Source organism: Trichoderma gamsii, assembly GCF_001481775.2.
Source record: "Trichoderma gamsii strain T6085 chromosome Unknown Scaffold_14.2, whole genome shotgun sequence".
Taxonomy (NCBI): Eukaryota; Fungi; Ascomycota; class Sordariomycetes; order Hypocreales; family Hypocreaceae; genus Trichoderma; species Trichoderma gamsii.
This window is the reverse complement of record NW_020171351.1, coordinates 549,618-569,638: the sequence shown is the minus strand read 5'-3', so window position 1 is coordinate 569,638 and position 20,021 is coordinate 549,618. Positions and strand designations below refer to the sequence as shown.

The 20,021-nt window shown below is 52.1% G+C and overlaps 4 protein-coding genes across 4 annotated transcripts; all 4 read left to right on the top strand.

Moving 5' to 3' along the window:
• Positions 1–1,075: 1,075 nt before the first annotated feature.
• TGAM01_v204858 (6-phosphofructokinase) lies at positions 1,076–3,573 on the top strand (the record flags this gene model as incomplete). The annotated part of the gene is made up of 3 exons (XM_018801445.1): positions 1,076–1,789; positions 1,865–2,335; positions 2,392–3,573. 3 exons carry the CDS (start codon positions 1,076–1,078, stop codon positions 3,571–3,573), a joined length of 2,367 nt encoding a protein of 788 aa, XP_018665238.1.
• A 3,277-nt stretch (positions 3,574–6,850) lies between these two features.
• On the top strand, positions 6,851–8,551 carry TGAM01_v204857 (hypothetical protein; the record flags this gene model as incomplete). The annotated part of the gene is made up of 3 exons (XM_018801446.1): positions 6,851–7,421; positions 7,507–8,258; positions 8,330–8,551. The coding sequence occupies 3 exons, from the start codon at positions 6,851–6,853 to the stop codon at positions 8,549–8,551; spliced, it is 1,545 nt and encodes a 514-aa protein (XP_018665239.1).
• A 1,593-nt stretch (positions 8,552–10,144) lies between these two features.
• TGAM01_v204856 (2-isopropylmalate synthase) lies at positions 10,145–12,098 on the top strand (the record flags this gene model as incomplete). The annotated part of the gene is made up of 3 exons (XM_018801447.2): positions 10,145–10,152; positions 10,221–10,353; positions 10,470–12,098. The coding sequence occupies 3 exons, from the start codon at positions 10,145–10,147 to the stop codon at positions 12,096–12,098; spliced, it is 1,770 nt and encodes a 589-aa protein (XP_018665240.1).
• A 2,906-nt stretch (positions 12,099–15,004) lies between these two features.
• Positions 15,005–18,100, top strand: TGAM01_v204855 (hypothetical protein; the record flags this gene model as incomplete). Its single annotated transcript, XM_018801448.1, has 6 exons — positions 15,005–15,053; positions 15,251–15,309; positions 15,395–17,374; positions 17,437–17,680; positions 17,743–17,851; positions 17,911–18,100. 6 exons carry the CDS (start codon positions 15,005–15,007, stop codon positions 18,098–18,100), a joined length of 2,631 nt encoding a protein of 876 aa, XP_018665241.1.
• Positions 18,101–20,021: the final 1,921 nt, after the last annotated feature.

Genomic DNA, 20,021 nt, shown 5'->3' with positions numbered 1-20,021 from the left:
TCGCGACGCTGTTTGTAGATGATCAGTAGCTTCCACCACCGACAAGGCTGAAGCTCCAGCGAAGACTGGACAAGGTGGAGAGGTTGAGCTTCAAGTCGTCTCTGATTCGCTGTCTGTTGCTGCTACGTACCGGTGCTTGTTGTTCGCGCGTAGAATACAAGCAACTCACAGCCTCATGACGTACTAACCGAAGTTGCACTAGCTGCTAGCGCTCTTAAACTTCGCAAAGCTCCGAAGCTGAGGCCCTAATGGCATTACTACAGGGGCCTCTAGCGCTGTAACCGCCGACTGCCGGAGGTCCGTGGACTGGGATGTCTCGCCGCCGGTATCGAAGGATGTCCCTTGAATTTGTGCTTCACACCGACTCACAAATTCCCTCATTGCCATTACGTGGTGCTTGTAGTCAATGTTCAATTGCTTTCCTTGCATCCTGTGCGTGTATCGCGCCACTATAAAATGGCGCCAGGAATCAGATGGAGGGGGCCCGATTTATAGTGGTGCTTAGACCTGTACCTTGCTGGTGCTTGGACCTATTACGTAGGAGGGGTTACCAGCCGTAAATGACGGAATGGACGAATAATCTTCTTGTCAGAGATAGCCACGTTCTGACGTCCAAATGCGGATTATGATTAGGTTCAGCTTAGAGTTTGTATAGCAGCGCTTTATGATTTCTTCAAACCTTTCTCCCTCTTTCATAGTTCCATCGAGTAGCTCTGAGGTTGCGTTGGGTAAATATCACAGAGGGCAAAGGAAAAAAAATTAAAGAGCCCCGCCAACTGATAGCATCGCATTTAAGGGCCGATAAGAGCTTCTCGTCGCCAATTCCCCTCATGCCACTTTAAACTACACCAACATCCCATATCCTGTATATCTTATCCACCACTTAATATTGTTTATCCTTGGGCTCACGGGCGACGGGCCCCTTTAAATGCCTCTCCAGCATTACCTAGACTTCTTTCCAGGGCCCATTGACATCTTATTAACCTTTCGTCGCTTCTTTCGACGCATCTGGCAGGCCCTCTTCCGCGGCATCGGATACTCCACGACGGCCTCGTTTGCGAACATACCATCCACGATGACTGTCAAGAAGAAGATTGCCGTCATGACCTCGGGAGGCGACTCCCCGGGCATGAACGCCGTTGTTCGCGCCGTCGTCCGCATGACCATCCATATGGGTTGTGACGCCTTTTGTGTCTACGAGGGATACGAGGGTCTGGTGCAGGGCGGCGACCTCATCAAGAAGATGGGATGGGACGACGTCAGAGGCTTCTTGTCCGAGGGCGGCACTCTGATTGGCACTGCGCGATGCATGGCCTTTTACGAACGACCGGGCCGGTTGACGGCGGCCAAGAACATGGTGCTCAACGGCATCGATGCCCTTATCATCTGCGGAGGTGACGGCTCTCTGACCGGTGCTGACAAGTTCCGGGCTGAGTGGCCGTCGCTGATTGATGAGCTCGTTTCCAACAACGAGCTGACCGCCGAGCAGGTTGCGCCGTACAGGCACCTGAACATCGTCGGTCTCGTCGGATCCATTGACAACGACTTGTCCGGTACGGATGCGACAATTGGCTGCTACTCGGCGCTCTCCCGTATCTGCGAAATGGTCGACTACATCGAGGCAACCGCTTCTTCGCACTCTCGTGCTTTCGTTATTGAGGTCATGGGACGACACTGCGGATGGCTGGCTCTGCTGGCGGGAGTTGCGACGGGAGCAGACTTTGTCTTCATTCCCGAGCGGCCAAGAGATCACGATTGGAGAAAGGACATGAAACTTGTGGTACAACGCGTAAGTTCTGATCAATACTGCTCTTCGAACCTATGAGCATCACGACTAACTTGTTGCCTTTTTTCTACTAAATAGCACCGCAAAATGGGGAAAAGAAAGACCATCGTCATCGTTGCAGAGGGTGCCCGAGATAAAAATGGCACCAAGATTTCTCCCTCGGAAATCAAGGATCTGCTGGCAGACACCAGCGAGGGCGGCCTCGGCCTCGATACCCGAATCACCACCCTGGGACATGTTCAGCGAGGAGGCACAGCCGTGGCCTACGACCGCATGCTTGCCACACTACAAGGCGTTGAGGCCGTAAAGGCTGTGCTAGAGGCCACCCCCGAGACCGAGACTTGCTTCATTGCTATCAACGAGAACAAGATTGTGCGAAAGCCACTCATGCAGGCCGTCAAGGAGACGAAGGAGGTCGCCGTTGCTGTTGACGCCAAAGATTTCGACAAGGCCATGGGTCTACGAGACACTGAATTCTCAGACCAATACAAGTCCTACCTGACAACCACAAACGTCCTGATTGACGACCACAAGCTACCCGAGAAGAACGTTAGTCTCTTTCCCCTCACCCTGAAGATAATGATAAATACTGACACTTTCCTTAGCGAATGAAGATTGGATTCATCAACGTTGGCGCTCCTGCTGGCGGTATGAATGCCGCTGTGCGCGCAGCTGTTGCATACTGCCTCTCTCGTGGACACGAGCCCCTTGCTATTCACAATGGGTTCGCCGGATTCGCTCGCCACCACGGTGATTCGCCTCTCGGAGCTGTCCGACCATTCGACTGGCTCGAGGTCGATGGCTGGGCCAGCAAAGGAGGGTCTGAGATTGGTACCAACCGTGAACTGCCTTCAGAGTCCGGCATGGAACTGATTGCTAATCTCATTGAGGAGTATCAATTTGATGCTCTCTTCATTGTTGGCGGTTTCGAAGCATTCCACGCCGTCTCGGAGCTGCGCAAGGCCAGGGATCAGTATCCATCGCTCTGCATCCCCCTTTGCCTCTTACCGGCAACCATCTCCAACAACGTTCCCGGTACTGAATACTCACTGGGATCAGACACTTGTCTCAACGAGCTGGTCAACTACTGCGACAAGATTAAGCAGTCCGCTTCCGCCACACGGCGCCGTGTCTTTGTTATTGAGACTCAGGGCGGACGTTCCGGTTACGTTGCTACATTGGGAGGCCTCAGTGTGGGAGCCTCTGCCGTCTACATTCCCGAAGAGGGAATCAGCCTCGAGATGCTCAACGCAGACGTCAAGCACCTCAAGGAGGTTTTCAACCAGGACAAGGGCCAGTCTCGCGCGGGTCGCCTTATTCTCATCAACGAGAAGGCCAGCAAAGTCTACGATGCGAAGCTCATTGCCAGCATTATCCGCGAGGAAGCTCACGACCGCTTCGAAAGCCGAGAGAGTGTTCCCGGACACGTGCAGCAAGGTGGTGTCCCTTCGCCCATGGATCGATGCCGTGCTGTCCGTTTGGCCATCAAGTGTATCGAGCACCTGGAAGACTTTGGCCGCAATGCGCATAACCGAGTAAAGAAGGATCCCAACAGCACAAGCGTGATTGGTATCCAGGGCTCTGAGGTTGTCTTCACACCGATTGCAGAGCTTGAGGAGAAGGACACAGACTGGCCCAACAGAAGACCCAAGGCTGCCCACTGGTTGGACATGCGCGAGGTGGTGGACATTCTGGGCGGAAGACCACCCTATCCCAAGCCGGAGAGGAGCTTAACAGGACTCGTTGCAAAGGATATGAAGCGTGGAATTTACTCGAGTGGGGACTAATGGGTGCTATGATGGATGAAATCTTTTTTCATTCTTTTCTTGGGTTAATGAAAAAAAAAACGAGTATGAAATTACATGGTTATTGATTATTGTCAATAGTGTAACAAAAGGAACTGTAACAAGAAGAAAAGATAGAAGAAGAAAAAAATCATTATTATCACGATAATTGTTTCAAGATGGCTGTGTCTCCAGCTGAGCTCCGCAACAGAGCCGCAGCATCTGCAAGGCCGCCAACGCAACGGGATCCCCATCGGCCATCACCGCTAGGGAAATATCTGAGCAAATGGGATATTGCCGAGAGCTTCTTTAGATGCCGCTTTGGATATGACCTGCAGTAGAGGGAGCTTGTACAGTAGATTGTCGATGTGCTCCGTTAAGGCATGAAGCGGCGCTGGAGCCCGAGGCGTTCCTTGCAGCACATGGGCAGTGCAGTGCTAGCTGGCATCTACAGAGAAGAGGACAGAGAGAGAGTTGAAGGCGGAGTTAGTTTGTGCATGTGGCTGCGCATGGCCCCGGTTCTGGTTCTTTGGACCTGCGTTGCGGGCGATGAGCAGTGATTAGTTTGCGGTTGTGGACTCCATAGCACGCATAACGGCCAAGAACTGCATCTGCTGTGATACAAGTTCATCCCTATCGCATCTAGGACCTGAACGTAGCGTTTAATCTATCGCAAGGCACTTGTATTTTCATCACTGTTAATATCAGCAATAGACATCTACGCAGGGCTTCCATGAATCATGCTCTTCATGTCGCCGAGGGCGACACCACCACACACCCACACCCCTCTCTTATTCTCGTGGCCAGCGCCGGTAGTAGCGAGTTTTTTTTGGGGGTCACGATGCCAGGGTTTTAGTGACGCATGTGACGGGGGTGTCGACTTCGTCTTAGCTCTACTTTAGGTCCAGGCCTGGCAAAGACCAGGGACTGCAAGAGAGAGGCTGTGACGCCATGACCTGGCAGTACTGCTGCTGCTACTCTTCATACTGCTACTGTACACTCTGACTCTGACTTTGGCTGAGAGATGAGAGGCGAGATGGATGGACGCCTCGTCAGGCTTCTTGCCTTGGTGTGGTTCGCGAGGCATGTCACCGGATAGTGCCACTGCGTATTACTCGTAAAAATATGGAGTAGACTTGTGAAAACGAGTAATATCTACTGAACCTACTCGTGTCTGTCTTGACATCTCGTTGAGAAGGCCATGGAACGGCAAGGAATACTATTGGCATCAAGAGGGGTGGAGGAGGTCCCGGCTCAAAGACGCCTAACCAGGGGCCGCTCCCTCGATTTCACTATGCCATCATCATGTTGTATCCCCTTCCCCTCGTTGGGCTGCTAGCGAGTAATACCAGTACCTGAAAGGCCAAAAAAAAAATCGAGGGAGCAGCACAGCGTAAATTCAAAAAGAACGCATCGGCAGCTAAAAAGATGCGCAATCTACTGTAGCCCGCTGCACTATTGCGTCAGGGATTCAAAGGAACTGTCTTTGGCGGCCCCCCTCCATGCTAGGCGCTAAGGTGGGAGCTTTGGCTGCACGTAGAGCACTGAGACAAGTTGGGCTGGAATCGAATGTGGGTGGGTGGATGGGGAAAGCTTCACAGCCCACTGCCGGGATGGAGCTAAGCCGGGGTGGTTGATGCAGACAGTAGAAACGCAAAGCAAAGCACAAAGAAAGAAGAAGAAGAAAAGAGATGTAGAATAGAGGGCAAGAGTGGAAACAGAGATGATGAATGTTGGTGCAAATGGCTGCGCCTTTCCCAGGCGAGGCCCGTTCGAGCGAGGCTTTCAGAGGGTTGAGAACGAGACGGAAAATGGCGTTTGCAAAAGCAGGCTGGAGGCGGGGACCAAGCATGGACCGAGCCGCTGCTACGGCGCCCAGAAGTAGGCGGGCTGGGCTGTGTTGCTGTTAGTCGGATACCAGAGTACCGACGAGAGAGCACTAACAGCCATTATTAGCGAGGCTGGGAACCGTCTCTGCTGCTTGATTCTGTTGCTGCGTTTTACGTATTGCATTAACACCGTGAACTCTGCTAATAATTGCACCTTGGTAGTATGTCTCACATGCAAGTGCCCAAGCCAGCCAGACGCCGTTCTTTGACACCTTCGTATGGAGCCTGTATGTAGTTTCGAGGCCATCATTCATCATTAAACGCACACCAACCTACCAACTGCTGTTGCTTCTATACATGTACCCCGTGAATGCCCTGTGCATGCTGCAGTCTCATGTACCCAGCACCTTGTCCTGACCGAGAGGCCATGATGAATGCAGCCGGTTCTTGTCCCCGCTTGGGCTCCAAGATGGACCGAACAAAGAGTCAGAGCACAAGAGTATGTTAGTAGTCTGGTGTTTCAGCATCCATCCAAGCGCCCCCTAAAAAAACAAGACAAGACGAGAAGAAGCGTCCAGAGGGAAAAATAAACAAAGCCAGGGAAACTTGGTCTTTGAGCTCTCCAACCCGCTCTCGGTATCGTCTGGTGGCGCATTGCATTTTTTCCCTGGGATGGCCCCTGGTTTCTTTTTTTGGGCTCTTATGCATCTGATTTGACAGAGACATCAGGTCAGGTTCTAGCACTAGCACCAGCAACTTCTGATCGCCTGAGCCCAGTTCCAGCGGGATGACGTTTGGCCAGCCCCCTGTCGCCAGCTGATACTGCCTTGCTGCCTCTAAAAAGTCATCACTGCCCCTCCGGCCGTTGGCGCCCGCCTGGAGCTGCCGCCAGTGACCAGGGGCTTAGAATCTCGTCGGAATCAGCGTCTGGGCTCTTTTTATTAGTCGTCTCCCCCGCCTCCTCCTTTGCTCTCTCTGCTGTCGCCTCTGCACACTGCAATTTGTCTAGCTGCGTCGCTGTAATCTGTGCTGCGCACTTTGTTTGACGCCCTCTTCCCGTTTCCGAATTCGACGTCTCTCGCTTGCCGCGTGCGCCTATATCCTCTTTGTTTTCTTGGTTTTTGGGGGGGCAGTAAAGAGAACGGTGAGTGAGTGTCCTTTGGCGCTCTGCCCGCGCCCTCGTCCTTTGAGCAACGTCACAAGGGAGGCCATTTCGTCTCAGCCGCATGACGTTCCCACCTGGACCCCGCTTCGACTCCTCCCGCTTATACTGATTGATAAAGCAAAGTCACCGCAGAAGACGCTTGTCCGGCTTTTTGTTACTCAGACACACTTTCACACAAAGAGGAGCGCTCAGCTTTCCTCTTGAGACTTAAGACTTGAGACTCGCGGCACACGAGACCGATCAGCCAAAGGAGTTTAATCAAAAAAGACACAAGGCACAAAAAGACATGGCCTACCGAGACCGGGACCAGGACTATCGTCGGTCCGCCGTCGAGTTTGACGACATCCGCGCTCGCACCGTTACCCGCAGCCCCGCGCCGCCCAGATCTCGCCGCGGGGAGTTTGAGGAGTTTGATGTGCGCATCCGCGAGCGAGATGGCGACCTGCCCGACTTCCTGAGGGGCGGTCGAAGGCCCGAGGCTGGCCCAATGGTCCTGCGCCCGCGCGAGGATCCCTACGAGCAGCGCCAGCCGCGCGAGCCCGCCTTCCGCGAGGAGCGTCTTGTGCGCCGCGCCCAGAGCGTCGCGCCGCCCGAGGAGGAGATTGATGTTCGCTTTAGATCCGTTGAGAAGATTCGCAGCCCCTCGGTTGCTCCCCGGCGCAGGTCTCCCTCGCCAGACAGGAACGTGCGATATGTTCAGCCGACCGACACCTCTGAGCACATTCGCATCATTGAGAGAGAGCGTGAGCGTGAGCGAATTCCCTCTCCGTCGCCCTCACCGCCACCAGCTCCTCCCGTGGTTCGCGGCCCCGTTATTGAGCGTGAGGTTATTACGCACTACACAGATATTGACCATGGTGAGTGGTTTTCTTTCTTTTCTCTCCAAGAAATTCGGATTTCATAAGTGTTGTCAATTAAAGTTCGATGCTAACCAATCTTTAGGCATGATTCAAGCCAGGCAGCCATCCCCGCCACCAGCGGCCCGCGCCAGGTCCCGCCCGAGAGAGCGCGAGGCGCGCGAGACTGACATTGACATTGACATTTCTCGGTCCAAGGGCCGCACCACTGGTGTCGAGGTTGACATTCACCGATCTGCCAGCCGCACTCGCTCCAAGAGCCGTGAGAGGCGCTCCAGCCGCTTTTATGATGACGACATTGTCGTCCGCCGCGACCTCCAGATTGATGAGACCAGAAACCGCCGGAGAGCTCACTCCGCTGCCGCGCGCCCTGTCGAGGATGACGAGGCTGAGTACATCACGTCCAAGGTCGATGGCCGTGGACGAATGGGCGAGGCCTGGGGAGGCGCTACCAAGGACTGGGCCATTGTGGATGTGCCGCCCGGAACTGAGCGGATTCGCATGGACGGTATTGGCGGCGCCGTCACCGATACTACTTGGTCCAAGTACAGCGGTGTGAGGAGGACCAAGTTCATCCCGGAGCGAGAGAGGGATATTAGAGATGATCTGTCCAACAGGGCGCCCTCGCCACCTCCTGCTCTCGGCCGCGAGCGTGTCAGCGTGTCCGTCCTCGACCGCGACCGTGAAATCGACATTGGAATCAATGACAGGAGACAGCCTAAGGATATGTGGACTGAGATCACTAAGGACTTGGTCATCCGAGAGGCTATCGAGGAGCTTGGCTATGAATATGAGGAGACTGACATGTTCTTCTACGTCATGGACTACCTGAAATATGTAAGTCTTGCAGATGCCTCACGATTAATCATCCAAAACGAGAAAAGTTGCTGACATAGATGTTCTCACAGGATGATGTTCTGAAATTGACTGAGCTATCTGACGATATTCGACGATCCAGGCGACAGCGCCAGCGCGACAGCATCCGATTTGAGCGAGATTACTATGATGAGACTGACCGAAGGTCCTATGACAGACGCCCAGCACCATCAGCCCCTCGGCGAGATGAGCGCGAGCGCATCAGGGAGACGGAGGTCATTTACGACCGTGCTCCCTCCGCTCGCTATCGCTAAATGACATGGTGTTCCGTTACTTAATTAAAACATCTCAGCTGAATCTACAAACACCTTGGGAGAGGATGAGAGAGATTAATCAAGTTTGCATGTCAGAGAGCGAGTTATCATGATGCATCATCTTTTGAGTGTTTTGGATTCGGGGCTCTATTACTTGTCAGAAAGGAAATGAAGCTTGCTCAAAAGAGAAGGAGAGTGTAAAGCGAGGAAGATATAAACAAGATCGGCTGAGCGGTCGAGCAACGACGACGGAAAGGCGGGCGAGAAGTTGGATGGGCCATCTTTTTTTCTCTGATTCCACTTTTTGATTTTCCTCATGTCTAACGATCGATGAATGCTTGATGACGACTTGGGAGTTTTACATTGACGATTTGTTTTATTTATTCTTATTTTTATTTTTTCTCTCTTACCTGTAATGAATAACGAAAAGGCAAATAAATAAAAAATACTCTATATAATATCTTGTATGTTGTTGATTTTGGCGTGGTCATGTGAGTCAGATCTCGGCTCCTCCTCACCTAGTAGGACCTGTGAAGCCGGTAATCTGGAGCAGCGACTACAGTTGGATAGTTGGGCAATACCGGCGAGTATTACTGCATCAGGAGCTAGATGGGTGTTGAATTAAGCAATAAACAAACTATCATGATCATCATTCGACATTCTGTTGGCTTTACAAAGCTATTCCCCCACGCTGCGTGATTCGGCTTCCAGCACCTCATCCGGAGAAATCAGTGCAGCAAAGCCTTCTTCGTCCCTGTTTTCCCGCACGGGCTACTGTGGGGAGGCCCGGGTTGCCGTAGCTCACGCAGAAACCCCACTTTGTGGATTTTCAAACCCGACATTGGGAGCGATGACGCTTGCGAGAAACAGACGGTTTGAAGACGGGCAGCCAACGATATCGGAGGGGATGGTAATAGACGCTGGATGTGTGTCTCACCTCGCCTCGCCCCCCTTGTATCGGAGTTCATTGGTGAGAGCTCCAATGGATAGAATCGGGAGAGGATGGAATAAAGAACCTGTCAAATAATTCTACTGCCGCAAAATCCACGGAGATGATTGTTGGCTACGCCCTTTTGGCCGTTGGCGTGATGGTGGCGGATCATAAACTGGAATAAGCAAAATGGCTTGCAGCGCATGCATGCAGCCACTGTGCGTTTAATTGGGCATTGCATTGCTCGCAGTACGTACTTCTCCAGAGTCGCAATTCCACAGGCGCGCCCATCGCGGGACAAGATGCTGCAGAAGCGGAGATGAGTCAGAAGGAGATGCCAAGCTGTGTAGTTTTGATTATTTATTACTGTACTCTTGTCTTTTTACATCTGAATTGAAAGAATCAATCCCTTCTTCACTTGTAAAAGGCACAATTCAGATCCTTCCCGGGGCTGCCAAGTAATAAACCACTAACTCGGTCGCCGGCGTCGGGCTTAGAAACTTTGGACCCCTCCATCAATCACTTTCTTGCGGAAGCCCCGAAAGACTTGCGCTCAACCCCAGAATATTTGCCCCGCGATACTTTATTTTTTTGCCCTTCCTCTTTTTCTGTATTCTTCTCTTCTATACACAGGAGACCAATTATCCGAAAAAGCAGCCAAGATGCCCATGTGAGTCTGTCCATTTGCGCGCCAATTCTTGCTCCCCGCAATCAGGCTAACGATGACGTCCGTCGCAGGCTCAAGGAACCGTGGAAGAAATACAAGGCGTTCCCGCCGCTGAACCTGCCTGATCGCCAATGGCCTTCAAAAACCCTCGACAAGGCGCCTCGGTGGCTGTCCACTGATCTGCGCGATGGCAACCAGAGTCTGGTCGACCCAATGGCAAGTCTACACAATCCGCGTTGAGAGTCAAGAAGAAGAAAAAAACGGATGAAAGCTCCGATCTCGCTACGTTCCTGGTCTAACTAAAGAACTGTGTCGTACAGAGCGGCGATGAGAAGTGGCGCTACTTCAAGATGCTGGCCGACATTGGCTACAAGGAGATTGAGGTTTCCTTCCCTTCCGCCTCGCAGACCGATTTCGATTTCACACGCCGCCTGGTCGAGACGCCCGGCACTGTTCCCGACGATGTCTGGCTGCAAGTCCTGTCACCCTGTCGCGAGGACCTGATCAGGCGCACCGTCGAGTCCATGAAGGGCGCCAAAAAGGCCATTATTCACATCTACCTCGCCACCAGCGAGTGCTTCCGAAAAGTGGTGTTCAACTTCTCCCAGGAAGAGACCCTGGAGCTGGCCACGCGATGTGCGAAGCTGGTTCGATCTCTGACCAAGGACGACCCTTCTACGGCCGGCACCGAATGGGCCTTTGAGTTCAGTCCCGAGACTTTCTCTGATACCGAGCCCAACTTTGTCCTTCAAGTCTGCGAGGCTGTCAAGGCTGCCTGGGAGCCTTCGGTGGAAAACCCCATCATCTTCAACCTGCCCGCCACGGTTGAACTGGCAACTCCCAATGTATATGCCGACCAGATCGAATACTTTTGCCGAAACATTTCGGAGCGTGAGAAGATTTGCGTTTCGCTCCATCCTCACAATGATAGAGGTACCGCCGTGGGCGCCGCAGAATTAGCACAAATGGCTGGCGCAGACAGAGTCGAGGGCTGCCTGTTTGGCAATGGCGAGCGGACGGGCAACGTCGACCTGGTCACTCTGGGCCTCAATCTCTACACACAGGGCATCCACCCAAACATTGACTTTTCAGATCTCGGCAGCATCATCGATATGGTCGAGACTTGCAACAAGATTCCTGTACACCAGCGAGCTCCGTACGGTGGCTCCCTGGTCGTGTGTGCGTTCAGTGGCTCTCACCAGGACGCCATCAAGAAGGGCTTCGAACTTCGGGAGCGCGAGAACAAGGCCTTCGACGACGAGTGGCAGATGCCCTACCTGCCGCTGGATCCTGCGGACATTGGCCGTACATACGAGGCCGTCATCCGTGTCAACTCACAGAGCGGCAAGGGAGGCGCTGCGTGGATCATCCTGCGTGGCCTGTCGCTGGATCTGCCGCGCGGTCTGCAAGTCGCCTTTTCCAAGGTCGTCCAGAAGAGAGCCGACGAGCTTGGCCGAGAGCTGCTGCCCTCTGAAATCACAGAGCTCTTCGAGCAGACCTACTTCCTCAGCAACAACCCGCGCTTCAGCATCGTCGACTACAACATCTCCACCGACAGGTCCAGATCGCCCGCGCCCGCGGCGCCTGGCAAGACGCCCGTCACAAAGGATTTCATGCGTGTGTTTAGCGGTGTGATTTCCGTCGACGGAAGGGAATTCAAGCTCGAGGGTCGCGGTAACGGTCCTATTTCCAGTCTGGCCAACGCGCTAAGAGGCGTTGGTGTCAACTTGGATGTCCAGGACTACAAGGAGCACGCTATCGGTAGGGGTCGGGATGTCAAGGCTGCTACGTACATAGAGTGTACGGCGGCTGGAAGCAACATGAAGGTGTGGGGAGTGGGTATCCATGAAGATGTGGTACAGAGTTCTCTGATTGCTCTTTTGAGCGCGGCTAGCAACGTGAGTTTTTACATTCTCCTTCTCTTTTATTTTGTTGAGACTTTGTGCTGATATATGTGGATTATAGTTTGCTTCTAGTCGACCGGGAAGCCCGTTTGTTGCCAAGCCTGTGAGCGTGGATGGCCATGTTGCTGAGCTGAATCTAAATGGCAGTTCAAGCAAGGTGAATGGATCTACCTAAGTAGATAGCTTATGGGATGCTTCGGCTATGCTTGGACGAGATAGGAAAACAAAAAGTTGTATGGATGATGGATGGAAGAATGAAAAGAATGGTAGCAAAATCTATACCTTGAGGAAGACGGAAGTGTTGGGTTGCATGTGAAAAAGGAGAGCCCATATAGGGCAGGAAAACTGCATCAGGAAAATTGCATCAGAGGATGTTGTTGTGTAAAGTAGAAGTGTATACTACTTGTTACGCGGAAAGAAGATGTTTGCTTTATATTGCCTAAAGGGCAGAAAGATCTTGCATCGGAGGATGTTATTGAGTAGATGTGAAGTGTAAACAACTTGTTTCAAGGAAAGATGAAACCCGCTTTCTTCATTGGAAATAAATCGTTGGAGCATCAATACGAACAACGCATTTACATGAGCAAGTACATCACAAATAATGCAATATCGCAACGCATACACCATAGGTAGGTAGGTTAAGACTTGATAGATCACCCTTTAAATGTCAATACTGTAAACTTTCCCTTTTTAATTGGCCTTTTCTTTCATTGCTTGTTCTTATTGACATGCATGAGTTTGACACCCCGTTAGCATGTGCGTATCTGCAAATATCTATGACTCTATGAGGCAAAAAAGCTGTCATATGGAGGAGTCGTTGCCGTGGAAGCGGTGGAGTCAGTATTTTGATTCTACGGAGTATATACTGAGAATGCCGGGCGGGGAATAATAGAAGCCTTTGGAAGGGTGGCTGTAAACGGGTACTGTGCGAAATCGCAAACGCCTGCGCAGCCCATTCGTTCTTTTGTTCGTGGTGCCTGTTCGCCAAGAGGGCTCTAGTCTAGTATTTGATAACATCTCGTGCTTGTATGTGAGGGGGAAGGATGGAAGAGACCCTTGACACAGACATCCGGCGTGTGACGATGCTGGGGGTGCAGAAAAGCGCTGCGCAATGATAAGCATAATTCACGGTCTGCATGAAGACGCTTGAGCGAGAGAGGCCTGGCTTTTCTCGACCCCGCTTGGCTGGGCGAGCTTTTTTCCGACTCTTGCACTTGCATACTGTAGAAGTTGGGTCCATAGCAAGAGTGAGGCTCCAAAGCCTCCAATGCCCGTTATATCAGGTAGAGTAGGCAGGCACATGCTAATAGCGGAGTGCATCCATGTTTTCTTCTCAAGAGGGGTGCTCGATTTGCAAGGTACCAGGTCTCACATGACAGCACTGGAAGCAGAGGCTGTAACACTAGCAGCCTTCATGTCCGGGCCAGATGGGCGGCAGCGAGGGATGACGCATATTTGCCACTCCCTGCTGATCCCCTGGAGCCCTACCGGGTCAACCAGGGCCCTGCATCAACAGCACAAGAGCCGCTGAGGTCTTATCGGCGACTGTTTCTGTCTCTAGGTATATAGTAGAGATAACAGAGTATGCAAGCACGGATATCGCATAAGAGCCTGTCTTGTCCAGCCCATCCAGAAAGCAGGCGAGAGCAAAATTGCAGCTGCTGCAAGTTGCATGTGCTCGCAGGCGTCCGGGCAGGGAACTTGGCGGGAACCCTTGGATCGCGCGCCCCGCTATCCCAGAAAGCTTTTCGCGCCGCCTCAGCTGCGTTAAACGAAGTTTCGCCGGCTTCGCCCTTGCAGGTCTACCCCTCGCAAGAAGTAACAGGTTGCGGCCTAAAAGCCAGCCACGGCTGTCGCTGATTCGACGGGCTGCGCTGGGTGGGCACCCGGGAAAAAACATCCTCCCGCGGCCTTGCCCGGCTGCTGCTGCTGCTTTGCTCTACTGCGCACAGGGCTGCTGTCATTTCTTGTTCCCGCGCTGTGCTGCTCGCATTCCCAACGCCTGAGACTGAGACCCTCCCCGGAAGCACCGCTAAACAGGCCGCCGCCACCTCCAGTAGTGCTCGCTGCCTACTAGCCCGCCCAGCTCAGCTGTCGGCTCTCACTGCTCCAGCGGCTCTCCAGCGTGCGTTGTTTGTTCCGATCTAGATTTCCAGGCATAAACTCTATTCGCTATCGCATTCTCAGCACAGCTTCGTTTCACTTCCTCTTTTTCTCACTTTCCTCTTCCCAAAACAACAAACAAGCGCTGCAGCCCGTCACTTGTACCTGACCTTGCCTTGACCTGCAGCCATCCATTCCTCGACTCGCCTCTTCTTTTGGCCGCGCTGCGCTTTGTACTTCTTCTTGTTTCTCACAGCCCGGCACGCTCTTTAGCACGTCCCTCGTCGCTCCCTGGCCCTTCTAAAGTAGCGCCCAGACAGGCATCCGGCAGCTGCTGCGAGAAAGTGGCGGTAGCACCTTTAGCCCCGTCATCCCACAGAAACTGCCCCCCTGCACCTTTTGGAGCGCCAGACCCTCAGTGCGATCCCTCGACCCTATTCGCCCTCTTCACTCTCGACGTCTGCTTCTACCGTAATAGAGCCCAGGCAGCTGTTGGGATCCTCACGCTTCGGCCTTGATTTGGGACCACGATAAAGAAGAAAAAACTATATATCAACGAGAACAATAGACCGCCCTTTGCCTTTTTTTCTGCCTTGTCGAACCAAACCGACTACGTGCATCCCACAAGGCTACCTCTTTTTTTTTTTTTTTTGTTTCTTTTACTTTCTCTCTTTAACCTCGCCGACTCCGCCTTGGGAACCTCCCCCGCGCCTACGCCCTTATTTTTTTTCCTTCCCCCCTTGGTGCAAACACGTGTAGCTGCACCCAACATCGACACGGCGTTTCCCACCAGCATCAGCAGCGCCCTTTTGGTCGACGCATGAGAGGACGCTTTACAGACCGCAATCATGTCGGGCTCAGAGATTAATACGGTGCTCGCGAACTCGCTGTCTGCAGGTGAGTAGTGGGAACCCAGAAAGAAAAATCTCTACCGCATGATGCCCTCGCTGCGCACCCCTCTTGAGGGGCACTCTGCTCGGCTAGAGGTCATCTTTTCTTTGCTGATGGAGAGCCTCACTCGAGTGGGATTTACAAAAATACTTCCGAAATCAAGTACCGAGTACCGTTAGCTGACGCAAAGAAAAAAAAAATAGATGCGAACCTGCGAATCGCCGCCGAACAGCAACTCACTCAGGCAGCGGAGAGTAACTTCGTACGTTATCCCTTCTCCCCTTGAGGCTACGATGGAATCGATCGCAGACAACTAACATTTCTTCTCTATTTTTCCCGTCGAATAGCCGCTGTATCTCGCTACACTCGTTCAAGAACTCGCGAATGACCAAGCACAGGGCTCCATCCGAGCCGCGGCTGGTATTGCCCTCAAGAACGCCTTCACAGCTAGGGATTTCGCTCGGCAACAGGAGCTGCAGTCAAAATGGCTGCAGCAGACAGACGAAGAGACCAAGAACCGCGTAAAGCAGCTGACACTGCAGACCCTGTCCTCGAGCAACACTCAGGCTGGCAATGCCGCCGCTCAGGTTATCTCTTCAATTGCTGCCATTGAGCTGCCCCGCGGCCAGTGGACCGATCTACTGTCCTTCCTCGTGAAGAACGTCAGCGAGGGCGCCGATCACCAGAAGCAGTCTTCTCTCACCACCATTGGCTACATCTGCGAAAGCCAGGACCCAGAGCTGCGACTGGCTCTTGTTGCCCACTCAAACGCCATCCTAACTGCCGTCGTCCAAGGCGCCCGAAAGGAGGAGACCAACGGCGAAGTTCGACTCGCCGCCATCACCGCCCTCGGCGATTCCCTCGAGTTTGTTGCCAATAACTTCAAGCATGAGGGCGAGCGAAATTACATCATGCAGGTCGTTTGCGAGGCCACCCAGGCCGACGATTCGAGAATCCAACAGGGAGCTTTCGGCTGCCTCAACCGCATCATGGGTCTTTACTACGAGAATATGCGCTTTTACATGGAGAAGGCGCTCTTTGGACTGACCATTCTCGGGATGAAATCCGAGGATGAGGACGTTGCCAAGCTGGCTGTCGAGTTCTGGAGCACCGTCTGCGAGGAGGAAGTTTCCATTGAGGACGACAACTCGCAAGTCGAAACCGCCGACCAGATGCGCCCCTTCTACAACTTTGCACGGGTCGCGGCTAACGAGGTCGTTCCCGTGCTTTTGACGCTTTTGACCAAGCAGGACGAGGACGCTACGGACGACGAGTACAACTTGTCCCGGGCCGCCTACCAGTGTCTGCAACTCTACTCTCAAGCTGTCAACTCTACCATCATCGGACCGGTTTTGGCCTTTGTTGAGGCAAACCTCAGATCTGATGACTGGCACAACCGAGACGCTGCCGTCTCTGCTTTTGGCGCCATCATGGAGGGTCCCGATGAGAAGGTCTTGGAGCCCATCGTCAAGCAGGCTCTTCCTGTTCTGATCACCATGATGGACGATCAGTCCCTTCAAGTCAAGGACTCCACCGCCTATGCTCTTGGCCGTGTCACTGAGGCATGCTCGGAGGCTATTGATGCCCAGCAGCATCTTCCCACCCTCATTGCCTCTCTCTTCAAGGGTCTCATCAGCAACGCCAAGATGGCGCCATCATGCTGCTGGGCTCTGATGAACCTTGCTGAGCGCTTTGCCGGCGACTTTGGCGCCGCCTCTAACCCAATCACCCCTCATTTCAACCAGGCTGTCAGCTCACTCCTCGATGTCACTGCCCGCCAAGATACCGATACGTCTGTCCGAACCGCTGCCTACGAGGTCTTGAACGTCTTCGTTCAAAATGCCGCCTCTGAGAGCTTGTCAGCTATTGCATCACTATCCGATGTCATCATCAAGCGCCTGGAGGAGACCATCCCTCTGCAGTCCCAGGTTGTCAGCGTTGAGGACAAGCTAACTTTGGAAGAGATGCAAAATAGCTTATGCACTGTTCTCCAGGCCATCATCTCTCGCCTCGACAAGGAAATTACTCCTCAGGGCGACCGCATCATGCAAGTCCTCCTTCAGATCCTCAGCACCATTGGAGGAAAGTCAAGCGTCCCAGAGGCCATCTTCGCTACCATCAGTGCCCTCTCAACCACAATGGAAGAGGACTTCATCAAGTACATGGAGGCTTTCGTTCCATTCTTGTACAATGCACTTGGAAACCAAGACGAACCCAGTCTTTGCTCGATGGCTATTGGCCTCGTTAGCGACATTACGCGATCCATGGGCGAGCGCAGCCAGCCTTACTGCGATAACTTTATGAACTACCTTCTCAACAACCTAAGAGTGAGTTTTTTGCATCCTACCTTTTCATATAAAGCTGTCCTAATGCTGACTTGACACGACAGAGCACCACGCTTGCCAACCAGTTCAAGCCTGCTATTCTGCAGTGCTTTGGAGATATTGCCGGCGCTATCGGAGGCCACTTCGAGACCTATCTCTCTGTTGTCGCTCAAGTCTTGGAGCAAGCATCCACAGTCACCGCCACACCCGAGGGCCCTGACGAGATGTTTTACTACGTCATTTCATTGCGAGAAGGTATCATGGATGCATGGGGTGGCATTATCGGTGCCATGAAGTCTAGCGGAAAGAGTAAGTTTGCCTTGAAATCTTCGTTCTCTTTGCGTATAGCATTCACTTACAATTCTCTGCAGCCCAAGTTCTCCAGCAATACGTCCCCTCCATCTTCCAGCTTCTCAACCTTGTCGGTAGTGATGCCAACCGCAGCGAGTCGCTTATGAGGGCAGCTATGGGTGTCATCGGGTAAGGACTCATTCCGATATCCGATTAACAAAATGCGACATACTAACATCCCTCTCTAGTGACCTGGCTGACGCGTATCCCAACGGAGAGCTCATTGATGCCTTCCGACAGGGCTGGTTGACCACCATGATCAAGGAGACCAAAACCAACCGCGATTTCCAGCCCCGCACAATAGAGACTGCTCGATGGGCTCGCGAACAGGTCAAGCGCCAGCTTGGCGGCTCACAAGGCGTCATTGCTCAGTCTTGAGCGGGCCCTCTGCCTTGGGCGATGAGCCTCTCATAACGACAAAGCCACAGCTGTTCTGTGCGTCGCAGTAGCCGACGACTCAGATCAAGAGCAACTCGTTGCGGCCTCCTACCACACTCACACCTCCACCCATCATTCCACATTTCCCCAGTTCAGCACAGCACATCAGATCAGCAACACGATCCCCATGACCACTTCATATGTATATAGACCCTATGACACTACAGTAATCCAATACCCACTTTCACGAAAATTTCTCTACACACATTACACAATACTCCTCTTTTTGTTGAGTGGTTAAAGTTTCCATATCTACAATTTTCCACATGTTCCCCTTTCAACCCATTTTTAATCGTTGTTTTTTTCACCCCTAGTCGTAACGATGGAATAGAGAAGTCATGTATGCCCCGCGTGCATCGAAAAGAGCAGCGGTGGCTAACCCAAAAGTCATGTAGAAAGGGAAAGGGAGTACAAAGGAGGCCGGCTATTCATCGTTTTGTTTTTCTGAGATTTCTTTTACTTCCAGCAACAATGACAGAAGTTATAGCCCTCTTCGGTTCAGTTTCTGTATTGGTGTTAAAGTCGTCGCATTTCATCTATCGGATGCCCGTTCGAGTGGACGAGGCTTTGCATTTAGGATTGGCTCTTGTGATTGGTTTTTCTCGCAGGAGCGGCAACCGGCACGGTAGTGGTTGATGGAATACCAGGACAATAAGGAGCGTGTTGGGGGCATTGTTTGTTTTGTAGCTCAATTCTCACCCTCGACTGGTGAGACGCAGCGAAGACGGAGAACGGAAAGGAATTCAAACCCATATCAGACAGGTTCAGGGGAATGACTTTAGAACTAGAGAATCAAGTGATCTCGTTCCATGTACGGTGGTCTTGAGCTATTCAGCCATCGTTAGATAGTGGCATCAGAAACTGCAAATGGAATTTTTTGTTGACCCCCCCCCCTAATTCTTCCTGAATGACGATTATAACTTGGTGTCTGAATAGTCTAATCTCTATATGTAACAATGTCCTTACTTTATGCCACAAAGGCAGCCAGGCAGCACAAAAAAAAATTGCGGTCTGTGTGGCTTGAACACACGACCTTCAGATAATTTGATGATTGAAGTTGGAACTTCAGTCTGACGCTCTCCCAGCTGAGCTAAGACCGCTGAATGGCTGGATAACCGATCAATGGGCAGTCATAGAGGTAGACAGTGGGTGGGAGAGAGCAGTTAATGTTAATCTGGGGATAGTTGGATGATTCATCTCCAGTTTGATACTGGATCAGCCGCATAGATGAATGATTACCGAATGCAGCTATTCAGTCATACAGGTATTGACTACATATATTCATCACTAGACTAAAAAGCAGACAGTATCATATCCTTATGGCCGGGCCTCTCTCAATCTCCAAGCCAATTTCTGCGTCATCCGTAACAATGCAATAAACCAATTCACCCCTAATAGTCTTATTAGAAGACATTACATCTCGTCTTTAAGGTTGTGTATGATGTTGGCGTCGTATTTCTGGTGATTGATGCACTGATACTCTTTCTTTCCTCTACATGTCTTCAAACGAAAAGATAGACTGTAAGCACAAGATGATCAGAGTTGCCGCTTATTGAAAATGTTGTAATAGAATCATTGCTCGCTGATTTCGAGCCTGCCAGCTGGCAAACAAGTTCCGCCTGGCAGACAAAGCACGGCAAAGGAACAACTCTTCGGTGCGTGGTTACGGAGGAATGAAATTAATCCTTCTCCGGGATCGCAGCTTGAATATTCGCGTTCAAACCTGACGCGTGACGCATCGCCTGTGTCTCTTTTTCTTTGAACACCTTCACGCTCTTTACCTTATTTGTTTCAACAGCCCCATCATACATCATTCTAGCAAATCGGGTCAGCGAAGACCAAGGGGCTCAAATACAGATTT